This window comes from Zosterops lateralis (genome assembly GCF_965231275.1).
Source record: "Zosterops lateralis genome assembly, chromosome: 1".
NCBI lineage: Eukaryota > Metazoa > Chordata > Aves > Passeriformes > Zosteropidae > Zosterops > Zosterops lateralis.
The window spans coordinates 148902234-148915628 of NC_139762.1; the positions used below are offsets into that span (position 1 = coordinate 148902234).

Genomic DNA, 13395 nt, shown 5'->3' on the forward strand with positions numbered 1-13395 from the left:
GAAACCTTTCCCCTAGTATTAAAAAAACCCCAAACCACCACCGCCTCTCCCCCCCGCAAAAAAAAAACAACATCCAAAACCCAAACCTCAAACATCAAATATTTGCTGTTAAAATTAACAGAATTAGTGATGAACCCAGATGATAAGAACACAATAATTAGGGACATGTCTAAAGCCCCTTGTTGAAGCCACGGAGAGACATTGTTTTCATCAGGTTCTGACTTGGGATCTTGATGAGCCAAAGCAAAGATGGAGTTAGGGAATAACTCTGGGACATTCTAGGTGTCCTGCAGTCTTTTCATGTGACCTTGCCCAAACTTGCAAACATTCCTTAACTGTGATGACAGCAGAACCCCAGTCAGTATTGTGCTGCTGCTGTGAAAAGCAAAATCCTTCTGGGCTCTGAGACCAGGAATGCTGTAGGTAAGATGCAGAAAGGGTTTATTGCCCTTCTCAGCACTGAAAGGCTGAGCCATGGCCCTGCAATTAAATAAATAAAAAAACTACCAAGAGACAAACTGAAAATTGTCCAGCAGAGAGCAACAAAAATGATCAGAGGTCTAGAAAACATGACTTATGAGGAAAGATTGAAAGGGCTGGGTTTGTTTAGTCTACAGACTTTGAAACATCCTAATAGACTCTAAAGATGTAAAAAATATATGGCATCTAAAAAGGGTAATCAATTGCCCTTTATCTCTGTGGCAGAAGGTACAGCAAAGAAGATAAAAGCTCTAAGGCCAACAACACCTCAAGTATTTTACCTGGGGAGGGATCAGAGCATCTCATTTTCAGTGTTTTGGACAGATTTTCAGTGTTTCAGATTTGGCAGATTTTCAGTGTTTTGGACAAGCACCATGATGGACTGGGTAACTCCCTGTCCCATGGAACAGACTGGTTTCAGCCATGTGGTCTTATGGTTTCCATGATCTAGTGACTGTCAGGGCACCTGAGAACAAGGCCTTGATGGTGATGAACTTTTAGAGCACTCCCTGATTTGAAAAAATGTGGCAGGTGCTCAATCCTTCTAGAAGTTGCAAGAAGAAATCTTTTTAAAAATCCTCTTTTCCATGGCTTCCATGGTTATTAAATGAAGAGCAACAAATTCCCAATTTTCCATGGAGCCATCACTGTATTTGTGAAGGACCTTGCTGCTCTCCCATGGGGGATTCCCATCTAGATGAGTACTCAAATACTTGAATATTGGGATGATCAGACCTCTGAAAAAGCATGTAAAAGTATATCAGGTAGTGACAACCTTGTAGATCCTGCCATGAAAAGTCCTCTCCTGACAATGGAGAAAGAGGCACCTTGGTCAGCTCTTGCTAGGAGTACCTTTGCAAGTGTAAAGCAGTGAGGATGGTATTAGATACTGGTCTAGGTGGTCCAGGTGGGGGTCAGCACCTGATTAGAAAGGCAACATCCCTTCTCCCCATAGTGCCTACCCAGAGCTGAGTATCCCATCCTGTAGCTGAGTGTGCTGCTCCCTACTTGTGACTGAGCAACTTTGTCATCCCCTGTCTGTCTTGGAAAGACTCAACACTGTTTTCTGATTTCAACCCCTCTTCTTCAAAGGGCCCCAAAAGCTTTGTCAGAGTTTGCATCTAAACTCTAATAGGCATCTAAAAGCCTATTAGAAACCAGGTTTTGAATTTAATGCCCAGCAATCCCAAATTCCTTCAATAATAGGCATGAGGTGAGAAGTTTGTGAAGGGAAGGAGCACAGGGTTGCAGCCAGAGCAGAGCTGGCCATAGCCCTTGGCATCTCCAATGACCTGGGGGTGAAGTGAGGGCTCCCCAAGAGAAGGATGCTGTGTTCAATCCTGCTGCAACCCTGCATCTTTTTTGCACTCCCCATTTCCTGCCCAGCTGTGCAAGGTACTGCATGGTCCCACGTGAACAAAGAAAAAATCACTAGTTATATGATACAGGAATTAAAAGAAAATCTGTTTCTTCTAAGGGTAAGCTAATGACTGTGGCAATGGTTTGCAAACATTGGATTATGGCCCCAAGTCAACTTTTTTTTTTTTTTCCCCCCTCGGTTTTGGGTACAGTCACGAGCCTGGCAGGGATTTGTGTCAGCTAAAATGCATGGCAGCAACTGGCGTCTCCTGGAGTTTGGAGCTGAGTGGGGTCACAACAGGATGGAGTTTGGGAAGGCAGCACTACAGGGTTAGGAATAAACATCTCCCTGGGGCAGACTTTCCATAATTGGCCATGACAAGGCTTCTTTCTCCAGGGAGCTGGAGCTGGTCTGTAAGGAAGCAAGGATGAATCACTGCTCCAGCTCAATTTGGCAAGTGCCATGATTTAGTTCTGCTTTGCACAGGGAGGAGATGATGATATAGACTGAAAGACAGAAGAGAAATCTAGCCAAAGGCTTCTCAGCTGGGAGAGGAGTTTGAGTTCCCACTCATTTTTTTCAGGTTTACTTAGATCCTTAGAAGGAAATGCTGGCAATACCACTGGTGCAAAACCAATTCCCTTTATCAACACAGGGAGGGAACAATGGGAACTCCTGAACACAAAGCTCATGCAAACAATAATAGCCCTTTTATTTTGCATTGTTGAACCAGCAGCTGATACTAAAGACTTCCTTCCAGCCCTCTACTTTGTTAACTATTTCTGTCACTCTTCTGCTCAATTTATGTGAGGCCATCTTAGTGTCTGGAGCTGGTTTTCTGCAATGTGGAGGTGACCACATGGCTGTGAGGTGAAGATTGTGAAGAGGGAAGTTGAGCATGGTTTCCTCATGCCACCCCGTACCCTTTGAGAAGTCCCACTTTTTCTCAAATATGAAGAAAAAGGGGTGTTGTTTCTGCCATCCTTTCTCTGGGTAGTGGTCATCTGTAAAGCTCCTTGCTATCTCAGCAATCTTACCAAGCCCAGTGACCTAACAGCAGTTCACAGCCTGTTCAGTGTCTGATGATTAATCCCCTCCCTTTAAAAGTATGCACTTAGTGGCAGAACCCCATGAAAATATTGGTGGAGCCAGAGCTGTTTTGCCAAGTGGCAGATTTAGACTTGCTCTTCTTGGAAAGCTGGCTTCCTGTCACTGGCTTTGTCTTGTGGGCTTTTTTCCAGTGGTTTGGAGAGAGGAGAAAGGGAAAAAGAAATCGTTCCTCCCAAATACCTCTTCTCTTTTACATCCCCTTTCCTCTGTGAATCCTCTCTGCTGTTCTACATTTCAGGAACTCCATCAGCCAAAGTCATCCTAACTAACCCCACTGCTATTCCTCATGCAAAAGGAGAAGAAAGATCCCTGCAAAATAAGATCCCTTGAAAAAGAAGATGCAGACAATCTTAATTTCCATCCCATCTTCTCCAGATCCTTCAGAGGGCAGGCAGATGGAACAAAAATATTCCCTGCACTTTGGAAGAGTGTTAGCTTAGAAAAGTCAAATCTGCTTCTTCTTGCAATATGAGAGTTCAGATCAAAGCATCAGTCTTTTGCCAATTTCTAGTTAGCTGTTAGGAACATTAAAATTTTATTTCTTATGAACTGACTACCACAGCGAACTCAGGCAGCTGCTCCTGGGCTGGCTACAAGACTGGAGCTTGGGGCTTCCTATTCTAAACACTCCCACCAGTGGAAATGGAAAGCTTGGTCAGCAATGGGCAGCACAGGCCTGTGGCAGGCAGCTGAGTTTGCATGACAGCAAAGATCTTACTTTCCCTGGAGATACCAGCATCCCCCTTCACTTTCAAAGTTTGTACAAGGACAAATCCCACACTGGGTTCTTACCCAGTATCTTTTTCCTGTTTCCTCGTGAGATGCTGGGTAAGGCCTCCAGACTGGACTCAGCAGCACCACATGCAATATCAGCCAGTGTGATATACAGTGTGAGCACAAAGCTCATGACCTTTCTGGCACAGGGTCTGGGAAGGACTAACACTGCTGGTGCCTTCAAGGTCAGGACTTCGCATGATCCCATGAAGATTCCCCATGTGCTCTCTGCAGAGTGAGGTGGGTCCTCTCTGGGAAGAAAAGCACAAAATATCAAGGAAGTACCAAGAGTGGTTTAGAGAAGGTTAGAAGAGGGGACACACTGGAGTGTAAGGCACCCATGGTCAAAGAGTTTGTGCGGCAGTTTTCCCTTTGGTGTCCACATGTCAGTCTCTGGATCATAGCAGTCCAAGGAATCCAGGTCCTTGATGACATTGTCTGAGGTGAGACATCGTCCTCCTGTCACATACAGCTTGTTCTTGATGACAGTGGCCCCATGATGCATTCGTCTGTCCTTCATGTCTGCACATTTAACAAACTTGTTGCCTTTTGTATCATAAGCAATTATTCTCCGGGTGTACCCTGAATGCAAAGCCAGAGGTGGAAGAGACAGATGGGAATGGGAATTAAGTGCTTATGGCCAGCAGAAGGAATAATATTAATAATAATAATACATTTCATGCTGGTCTTCAATAAAATCTATTATAGTAGTATATAATTTTGCCGGATTGAGATATCTAAACTAAGAAGTGATGATGTGTCACAGGAATGCCTGTCTGTCTATCTTTCTTTCCTGTCTGTTTTAATCCTGCCTCATAGCACCTTGGCAGCCAAGGCTCGATGAGCACCATATAAAGCCCATCAGGTCAGGCAACCAAACTGTCAAACACAGTTGGAGCTTGCAGTTACCTACATGTGCCTCCAAACATCTGAAAATATTTCTTTTTACCAAACAGACTCCTAGAGCTTCACTTGGAAATACAGAAACCAATGGCACATGGATGGGCCTTGTTGGGCTGGAGTTATAGCTGTCTGCTGGAGCTGGGTATGCAGCAGCACGGTGCCACCAGTGCTCACTCCACTCCTAGAGCCCTCAGGACCAAATCTGTGCTAGCCACCCTGCCAGTGACCCAGGGGACAGCTCTTCCTCTGAGGGGTGATATAACCTCGTATCAGCTGAGAGGTAAAGGCTGGTAAGAGGGCCATTGCCCTGGAGCAGTGGAGGTGTGGAAGCTTGGTACCCAGCAGTACCTTACCCATGTAGGAAAACATGAGTGTGGTCTGAGATGAGGGAAATCTGCCACATAGGAGCCTGATAGTCTTGAACCTTTGGACTCAGCTCTCCCCTCTTCTCACTGCAAAGGACAGCAGTGGCCTCTCCCTGAGGGGTGACACCACCTTGAAATCCTGTGCAGTTTGGGTATGATCCTCTGCTTTGCTAAAGATACTAGTATCTCATTTTTCCTTAAATAATTCAACACAGGCTTTCTCCTGGCAGTCTGTGGTCAAGGAAGAGGCCAAATTATCAAGGACATGATACACCTGACTGCCATGGGCACAGGGTGGTACTCAGGTTGAAAAAGGCACTGAGAAGTTTCCTCTTTCCAAGTGTTTCACGGTCCTTTTGGGATATTTCACAATTACCCCCAGGAGGCAGCCAAAAGACCAAGCAACACCTCATAGACCTATAGCCTACCGCTCCTGACTAGCCATCCATGGCCTTGTGGTAACTGTGCTTTCCATTCTTCCAAGTGGAGCAGACAGGGAGGACCAGGCTTTGAGTCAGCAGGGGACATTCAGGACCCTCATGCTCCTGGCTGCCTCCCAGGAGCAGTAACTTGTATTGGCTTTTCCTCAGTTTCCTCCATCCAGGTACTGCCACTTGGGGTAAGAAAGTGCCTCATGGAGAACTTATCTCCACTTCAATCGCCATGAGACTCCATTAGAGAAGTGCATGGAGGGTGGGCACCCTCCTCTTTTCCTTCCCAAGATCTGGGTGCTTTTTGAGAGAGCACCCCAAGGCTGCAAAAACCCAAGGATCTGGGCAGAGGAAGGGAGAGGGAAGGTGAAACAGAGCCCTTACCACCTACGATGATAATCTGGTCTCCAATCACCACAGCTGGTGCACAGACATTCTTCACTACTCTGGTCTCCATACGAAACCATGTATTCCTGGAGACATGGTAAACCTGACAAAAAATTTATAAATATTCACACAGCTGTTTGTGTTTCATTTTAACTGGCATCTGTAATTACAGAGGAAATTCTGGGTTTTATTTTGTCCTAATAAAAATACAATCCTCTGGCTCAAACTGCTGGAAATCTGAGAATGTACCCACTTTTTTTCCCTAATACATCCCCTTGGAAAGCATTCTGGATCCCCAAGATTGTCTGTTCAGGAGATGCTAGCACAAGCACCAAAGCAGTGTATCTGCCATGTGAAGGCTTCTTGCACGGCCATTAAATCACTGTAACTAGTTCTCCCAAAGGGCAAGGTGATTCATTTCATTTTCCAGTTATTCTGTGTATTCCTTATTAGCCTTAGAAATTTCCTGGGCAAACAAACCTCAGCTTCAACTAGCTCTGCTGGCAGCCACCATGTTTGCCCAGCTGCTATATTTATGCTGGTGACTGGTATGCACTCAGACTGGCAAAAGGACTTAGAGTGGTATCTAAGTCATCGATTTATGTGAGAAAAAGAACTGTTGCCAGATGATGATCATTCAATCATCTGCATCTGGGTGACATAAACCTTTATGTCATGTTATTTGCTTCTTAATATAGCAAATATCACCAGGGCATCTCCCCACTAACTGATAAATACATTTCCTTCCCTCTGATAAGGAAGTACCATTATAAGGCATTGCTCATGTCGTGGTTGCCATCTTAGCTTAATGATCCATCTTGGTTAAAGAAGGTGAACAGTGAAAAACACTCATGGGAAAAGAAACACTACAATGTTGCTAAAGCATTAAATCAGATAAGAAAAAATTTAATATATTTTTTCCTCCTAATAGAGTGTAACAGCTGAGAGCAGGCAGAGAGCCAGCAACATGTGGCAGAAGCCACATTTTTAACATGACTGTTTATCCAAAATGACTGTCAGTTTAAGTTCTGGCCCTTTGATGAGTGAGTATCTAATCGCTGTAATGATCGCGAGTGTTTGCGTTTGCTGCGAGCGAGCAGGTGGTGGCTGAGACCCCAGCTCTGCACCAAGGGGAAACCACTGATTTTGGTGAGATTGTCTACAGGCATGAAGCCAGGCAGGGGGAGCTGCTGCTGCCTGCTGTGACATCACCTGCAGCAGCCCTGGCCCTGTTGCCACCAGTGGCACAACTGACTGACACCCAAAGCAGTGCCTCGGGGCTGCTGCCTGAAAAACATTCAGAAGAGGAAATGGAAGAGCTGCAATTCTCCTTGAGGCCATGGATCAACTCATCCTGCCTCTTGCTGCAACACACAATGAAGTCTTTTGAGAGGTTTGATTTCCTCATGTAGGTGATGGACTGCTGAATACCTTAGAAGAAATTGCCTACGACAAGCAGGACTGACCATTACCTGGATAAGTCGAACAGGGTTTTGCATTATATCTTCTCCCCCAAAGAGGTAAACCCTCTGATCTTTGGCAGCAACAGCAGGGTGAAGGACGGCAACAGGCATGTTTGCCATGCTCTCACAGGTGTTGTAGACACTATCGTATCTTTCCACAGAATTCAGGATTTCCTGGTTTTCACCAATTCCACCGAATGATAAAATATAATTTTTATATGCCAAGCTTCTGTGGGAGTAACGTGGAACTAGCATGTGCTCAATCAACCTCCACTGATTCAGTTTGAGGGAGTAAATGTAAATATTACCACTGACCAGACTTTTCTTATTGCTAACAGGCATCCCTCCGAGCACAAAAATATTGCTGTGTAAACTCACTGCAGAGGCTTTGTACAGGCGCATGGGGAGTTTGGCCAGGCTCAGCCATTGGTTCGTCTTGTCATCATACAGCAGGACATCCCTCGTTGTCTGCTGGCTGTCCTTCCTGCCACCAACGATGATGAGGAACTCTTGGTTGGAGTACCTGCGAGGAACATGCATCATGGGTTTGATGTCCGGGCTGTTGGTGCTGTACAAGGAAAACATGTGTCTCCGGGCTGACTCCAGGATGCTCCTGCAAGTGGGTGAGGACTGAATGAGCGAGTCGTTAGCAATGAAATGGAAGAGGAAAGTTGGATGGACGTACTGAAGTCGGACCTTCTTGAACAGCTCTTGGATGTAGCCTCGTCGTGCCTGGAGGTCATGCCGGATCCAGACCATCAGTGCCTCAAAGACCTGCTCCTCCTCCCCACAAAGTTCATCATCCCCAAGGTAATCAATGAGCTCTGTGGGACAGAGGTCCTTCAGGTCCTCAGAAGAGGCCACCACAGGAAAACATCTCAAAGCCATAGCCTTGGCTTTCTTGTTCAGGCTTTGGCAGTTCAAGACTTTTGCCAGTCTGATCATGCTCAGACAGTTGTCAGGAGTCAGCTTGTCTTGGAGGTAGGTAGAGCAGGCCTCAAACAGCTTTGTGTACTGCAGCATAGATGCAGTCTCCAAGAGGCACAAGACATTCTCAGTGGATATTAGAATCTCCCCAGTGTAAACATAAAGGATAATCTGATCCAAAATATCAGCGTCGATGCCCTTCAGAACGACTTTAGGCTGGTGACTCTCCCTGAAGCTGTTACAGAACATTGCCTTGAAGTATGGACTGCTGGAAGCCAGCACGTTTCGGTGGCAGGGGATTTCAAAGCCCCCGGAGCAGAGGGTGACATCAGTCAGCATCCTGCTCTGCCGCAGAGCATTCAGCTGCCTCAGCAGGTCAGAGGAGAAGTCCTGGTCTTTGAAGAGAAACTCTTCAGTGGATCCCTCTTCCATAGCAAAATATGAGAGAGGTGAATTCTGGACTTGGCAGTAAAAACCACTCCAAATTCTTAGCAGCTTTTATTGAAATATCCAACTCCAAGGGAACAAATCAGGACTTTGATGTTGCTGTAAATATCCGTTCACTATTACACATAAAAATGGAACATGGTTTAAGCACAGTGGGAAAGTAATAAAAAAAGCCAAAAGGTCTTTAAGACCCTTTAAAACTTTCATAAAACTATCAGATAGGTTGCAGCTCTGAGGTCAGCACTGCCTGTGTCGTTGGCAAGAAGCAAAAGCACTGAAGTTATCTCACTGATTTTGGATTAAAGCTGGAGGGCTGAAGCAATCGGTTTGTCCATTTCCATCATGTTGAATAAATGCACTTAGACATTTATTCGCTATTTTAAAGTATTAGCAGTTTAGTAGCTTGTGCCTCTTTCCTCCAGAGTTAGTCACTCCCAAAGAATGCAAATCTGGCAGAGCTGAACTCTGCAGCAGGGCAAACGGAACCCTAGAGACTGGGAATCTGCATTAAAAGTTATTTATTAACTCTGCTTAGCTGTGGGTTTTTTATGTTAATCAGACACACAATGGCTAAATTAAGTGCCAGGCAGAACAATATGATGAGCATCTACGGCCATGGCTTAACTGCTCAATCTGCAGTGGAACCGAAGGGTAGAAACGTTTTACCTTCTGCTGTCCTTCACTGCATGCACTTTACTCTCTGTCGTTTATTCTCTGCTGAGTTTTTTCCACAGCTAAAACAAAACCCTATTGAACCCACGGGAGGTTTCTTTCAGTAGGCAGGTGATTCACAGAGGGCGATTTCTGGCGGTGTTTGTGCCGCAGTGGGTTTTGCCGGGCGCAGCGCGGGAGCGGCGGGCGCGGGCATTGTGTACATTCCAGCGCTAAGAATAGGCGCACACGGGCTCCGCGCTCTTATCGCATGTGACGCCGCCGCTGCCTTTTGCAATGACCCGGCTGGTTCTGAGCATGCCCCAGTGGTGTTTTTCTGGCAAATGTTTACATATAAAAAAAAATAGACACGGAGAGAGGAAAGTTTACTTATAAAAGTCCTGGCTGGTCATTTGGAAACAGTGGCAGGACGCTGTCCTAAAGTGCCTGGGAACTCTAGAAGCCTGTAAACAGTCTGCAATGCCTCGCACTGCGCTGTCACCGTCCTTTCGTGGGGAAAGGCGGAGTGAGAAGGGCTTCGAGGGACGCCGGTGGGATGGACCGTGTCTCCACCTTATGGAGAGATGTGGGGAGCATCAGCCTGTTGCAGTGTGGTGGGAGATGCTGATGCACTGGGACCCCTGCATCCAGGGTGGGCAGGGAAAGCCCAGCTACTTTCACCAGGCAGAAAGTGAAGCTCACTCTTGGAGCAGTTTATCTTTATGGTGCTGCTTGATATTTCATATAGAAAACACCAGGTTGTGGCCTTTTGTCTAAGGACCTCAGCTGTCTGAAACCCCTAGAAAAGAACTTCTCAATCAGATGGCTTGAGGAAGCTCAGTGTTACAGGTAGCAAGCTGGAAACCAAGATTCCAGAGTAGCAATTCCCAGGGTGGCACAGAGAGCTCCCCAGGGCACACACTGTAATGCAGTCCCTGACTGCAGATGGCTGAACATGAACAAGGTCTTAGGTCCTTTTGCATGCAGTGAGGTCTGGTCAACACAACTAAGTCTGCCATGTAATTCAGGTCAGCAGTATGTGCAACCTACATTTGGGCAGGGGAACAGTCCTGCTGAGTGTCCACAGGTGCTCAGCTGCCTCAATCACATGTAGGTGCCCATATTTAACACTCCCATGGTAGGCATCTGTGATGATGAGCCTAAATCCATCCTCAGGGCTGGATTTGGATAATTCAAACTCCTTGTGTCAGAGGAGGATCCTCCAGAACCCCAGCTGCTGCCCTCTCAGGGTCTTCAGCAGGTCAAGTGTGATGTGTCCCAGCTCTATACCAAGTTCCTGGGTGTTTCATGAGGAATAGAATTGGCTGCCCTTGCCTGGGTAACTGGACTGGGCTCCTCATCTCTGCTGAGATGTCTCCCTTTGTTCTAGGGTGGGGTTGAAGCCAAAATGTAGTTTCTAAGCATCACTATGTCAGGGAAACACGAAGTTAAAGCAAAAGTCCTTCTCATATTTTCAAAGCCAAAGCTTGAAATACGGGTGAGTCATGTCTGCATTTAGTCACAGCAAGGCAGATGAGCAAAACTCGTTGGGAGCCACAGTGCCCTCATGTCAACTCCCATGCCATGCCGGTGTTTGCAGTCCTCCATATGTTCCTGCCCCTGCGTCCATGGTGCAGCAGATCACAGGGATGTGGGCAGCCTGCTCCTCTGAAAATGTCAGCTTTGCATCATGGCCATGCTGTACGTGGCCTTTCCAAGAGGCTTTTCAGTGCAGCCTAAGGACATGGTGAAATGCCTGAAGGCCAGTCAAAACCCTGAAGGCCCAGGGCCGTGTTAAAGACAGGGTGGAGTCAGGCTGGCAGAGCTTTTGGAGGCTGCCCACACAATCTGCGTGTGTGTGTGCACACGTGTGTTGGAGGCACGGTGAAGGAGAAAAAGAGCAGGAGCCACTGGACTTGACTATAGCAGATGAGTCACTCTGAGGGTAAACATGGCAATCTACAGCCTTTTCCCTCTTCTCAAGTAAAGGAATGACCTCAGAATGATGTTGGGGTGCTGGGGAAAATGAACCCTCCCTACTCCCTGCCGCCAGGGCCTCACCAGCAGGACATGATCTTGCTATAAATATTTAGAGTGGCATTAAAAACCCAAAGGAGAATTTTTCTCTCTCCTTGTCCAGGGAACATTAGCTACCCAAACAAAACGCCCTCTCGCTTTCTTTCTTGCTCTGTATGTATATGCTCTTGTTGCAGTCCATTCTGATGACTGATTTAGCTTTATAACTCTTTTCTGGCTCTAACTCCTTGTTGCCTCTTTAGTTCTGCCTCTTCCTGGCAGTGGCTGTGGATTATTCTTTTAACCCTTAAAGAAAAAAAGGATGCTATCTGACTTCATTAATGACACTGGTTTATGGGGTTGGGGAAAGCTAGGTGGGATGTTGTTGTGCTTCAGATACTGATAAATGTGGCATTTATTTAGAAGATCCCAGGCTCAATGGCTTTGCACAGTTATGCAAATTCCTGCTAGCCCAGAGTATGGAGTGTGCTGTTTAAATAGCTCATTGCTTTGGGGAGGGTGGTGGTGCTCCTTGCTGAATCACCACACAGGTCCCTGCCAATTTAGGGCCAGGGCTTCTGAGCAATGAAGCTCCTGCTGCCTGCCTTACAACTCTCTTCATATTTTTCCCATAGATTATGGCTTCAGACACATCTACAACCAAGCAGACACATCAGCACTGCTTAGTTAGGATTTTCTTTATAAATAGACTAGAAATTACATTTCATGCCAAAGACAATATGTCCTGTATGGCCCCCATTCTTTGTGGGGGGAAGGGAGGCATGAGCTCTACTGAGACGGGACAGTCTAAGTTGTCAGAAAAAATCAGTTTCTAAATGAGTTCTTGAGGTGAGTTTTCTAGGGAGGTATGCTATTGACTGAACCAGACCTGAGTGGTCTTTCTTTTGGGAAGACAAAATTAATGCATTACCATGAGAGTGAGATCTTGCACAAATAATGGTCTTGTCTGAACACAAATGGGAAAATGGGCTCATTCACAGGGTATGTGACCCAGCAGCAGTGTGAGATGTGATGCTGCAGGTGCCCCATAACCCTTGATGGGCTGGAGCCATTGGGGGCTATTAAAAACTGTGATCCTCTCTAATTGCTGCTGTACAAACTCCGTCCATGGTCAGTTTCTAGAAAATAGAAGTATCTACCAAAGAATGAACATGTTGTAGAGCTTATATACTCACCCTGCTCTTTTCTGCACTTTCTCCTTAAGCCTTTGGCATTGTTCAGTTTTGGAATTATGGTGATTGAACCTTTCATCTGACCCAGAGCAGCTCTTCTTATGTTTTAATGCAATGGGATGATGCAATGTCATGTACTAAGCAACAGAGTGGAAAAAAAGCCGTAATCTGACCAGCAGACAGGTGCACAGAGAACGGTGATGTCAGATAACTTATAAAACTCATAAACTGATCCTATTACAATTCAGGTGAAAATGAACAAATATGTATAAAGAAAAAGGACTGCTCAAGACAGAGGCTTCACTGAGCTTGTTCAGTGTTACGTGCACTGTCTCAATGACCACCAGCCCCCACATTAATCAAGAGACAGGTCATCCCTTTACCCAAATTTTCAGTCTAAATTGACAGGGGACAAGAAAAAAAAATATTCCTCATTATGGTCTTAATAAAACTGGGAGAGGGAACAAAGCCCAGGATTAACATTCCTCATTGTATAAAGAGACAGTTACAGGGATCATAATTAATCAGATGCCGTGGAGAGGACAGGAAGATGCCCCAAGCAGCAGTGGTGGCTGGCTGGGGTAACAGCCCAGCCTAGTCTGGGAGAACACCAGCTTGCTCAGGGACTTGTACAGATGAACTTTTGAAATCTTGAAGGGTGCAGATTTCACAGCCTCTCTAGACAACCTGCTACTGTATGTTGAATAGGAATTTCTACTGTTTCAATTTGTGAATGCTGTCTCCTGCCCACAGAAAAATCTGCTAACTTTCTGCTACTGCTGCTACTTGCCAGCCATCTGATCTTCTTCGTATTTTTTAAGTCCAAATATCCTTATGGTCCTTCTCTCTCATTCCTCTGTAACTACTATGTTATTAATTTTCTATTTA

The 13395-nt window shown here is 45.8% G+C and overlaps 1 protein-coding gene across 2 annotated transcripts; it reads right to left on the bottom strand.

The window, feature by feature from the left end:
• Positions 1-446: 446 nt before the first annotated feature.
• Positions 447-9454, bottom strand: KLHL38 (kelch like family member 38). 2 transcript variants are annotated; one of them, XR_014591607.1, is made up of 5 exons: positions 9314-9454; positions 7283-8763; positions 5808-5913; positions 3743-4306; positions 447-480 (listed from the first exon to the last, which is right to left on the bottom strand). XR_014591607.1 is itself a non-coding variant. In XM_083876955.1 (4 exons), the coding sequence occupies exons 2-4, from the start codon at positions 8630-8632 to the stop codon at positions 4020-4022; spliced, it is 1743 nt and encodes a 580-aa protein (XP_083733081.1). In that variant the 5' UTR covers positions 8633-8763; positions 9314-9454; the 3' UTR covers positions 1706-4019. The 2 variants fall into 2 exon arrangements, 1 of the variants encoding a protein (XP_083733081.1); XM_083876955.1 differs by lacking the exon at positions 447-480 and having other exon boundaries at positions 1706-4306.
• Between the last annotated feature and the right edge of the window lie 3941 nt (positions 9455-13395).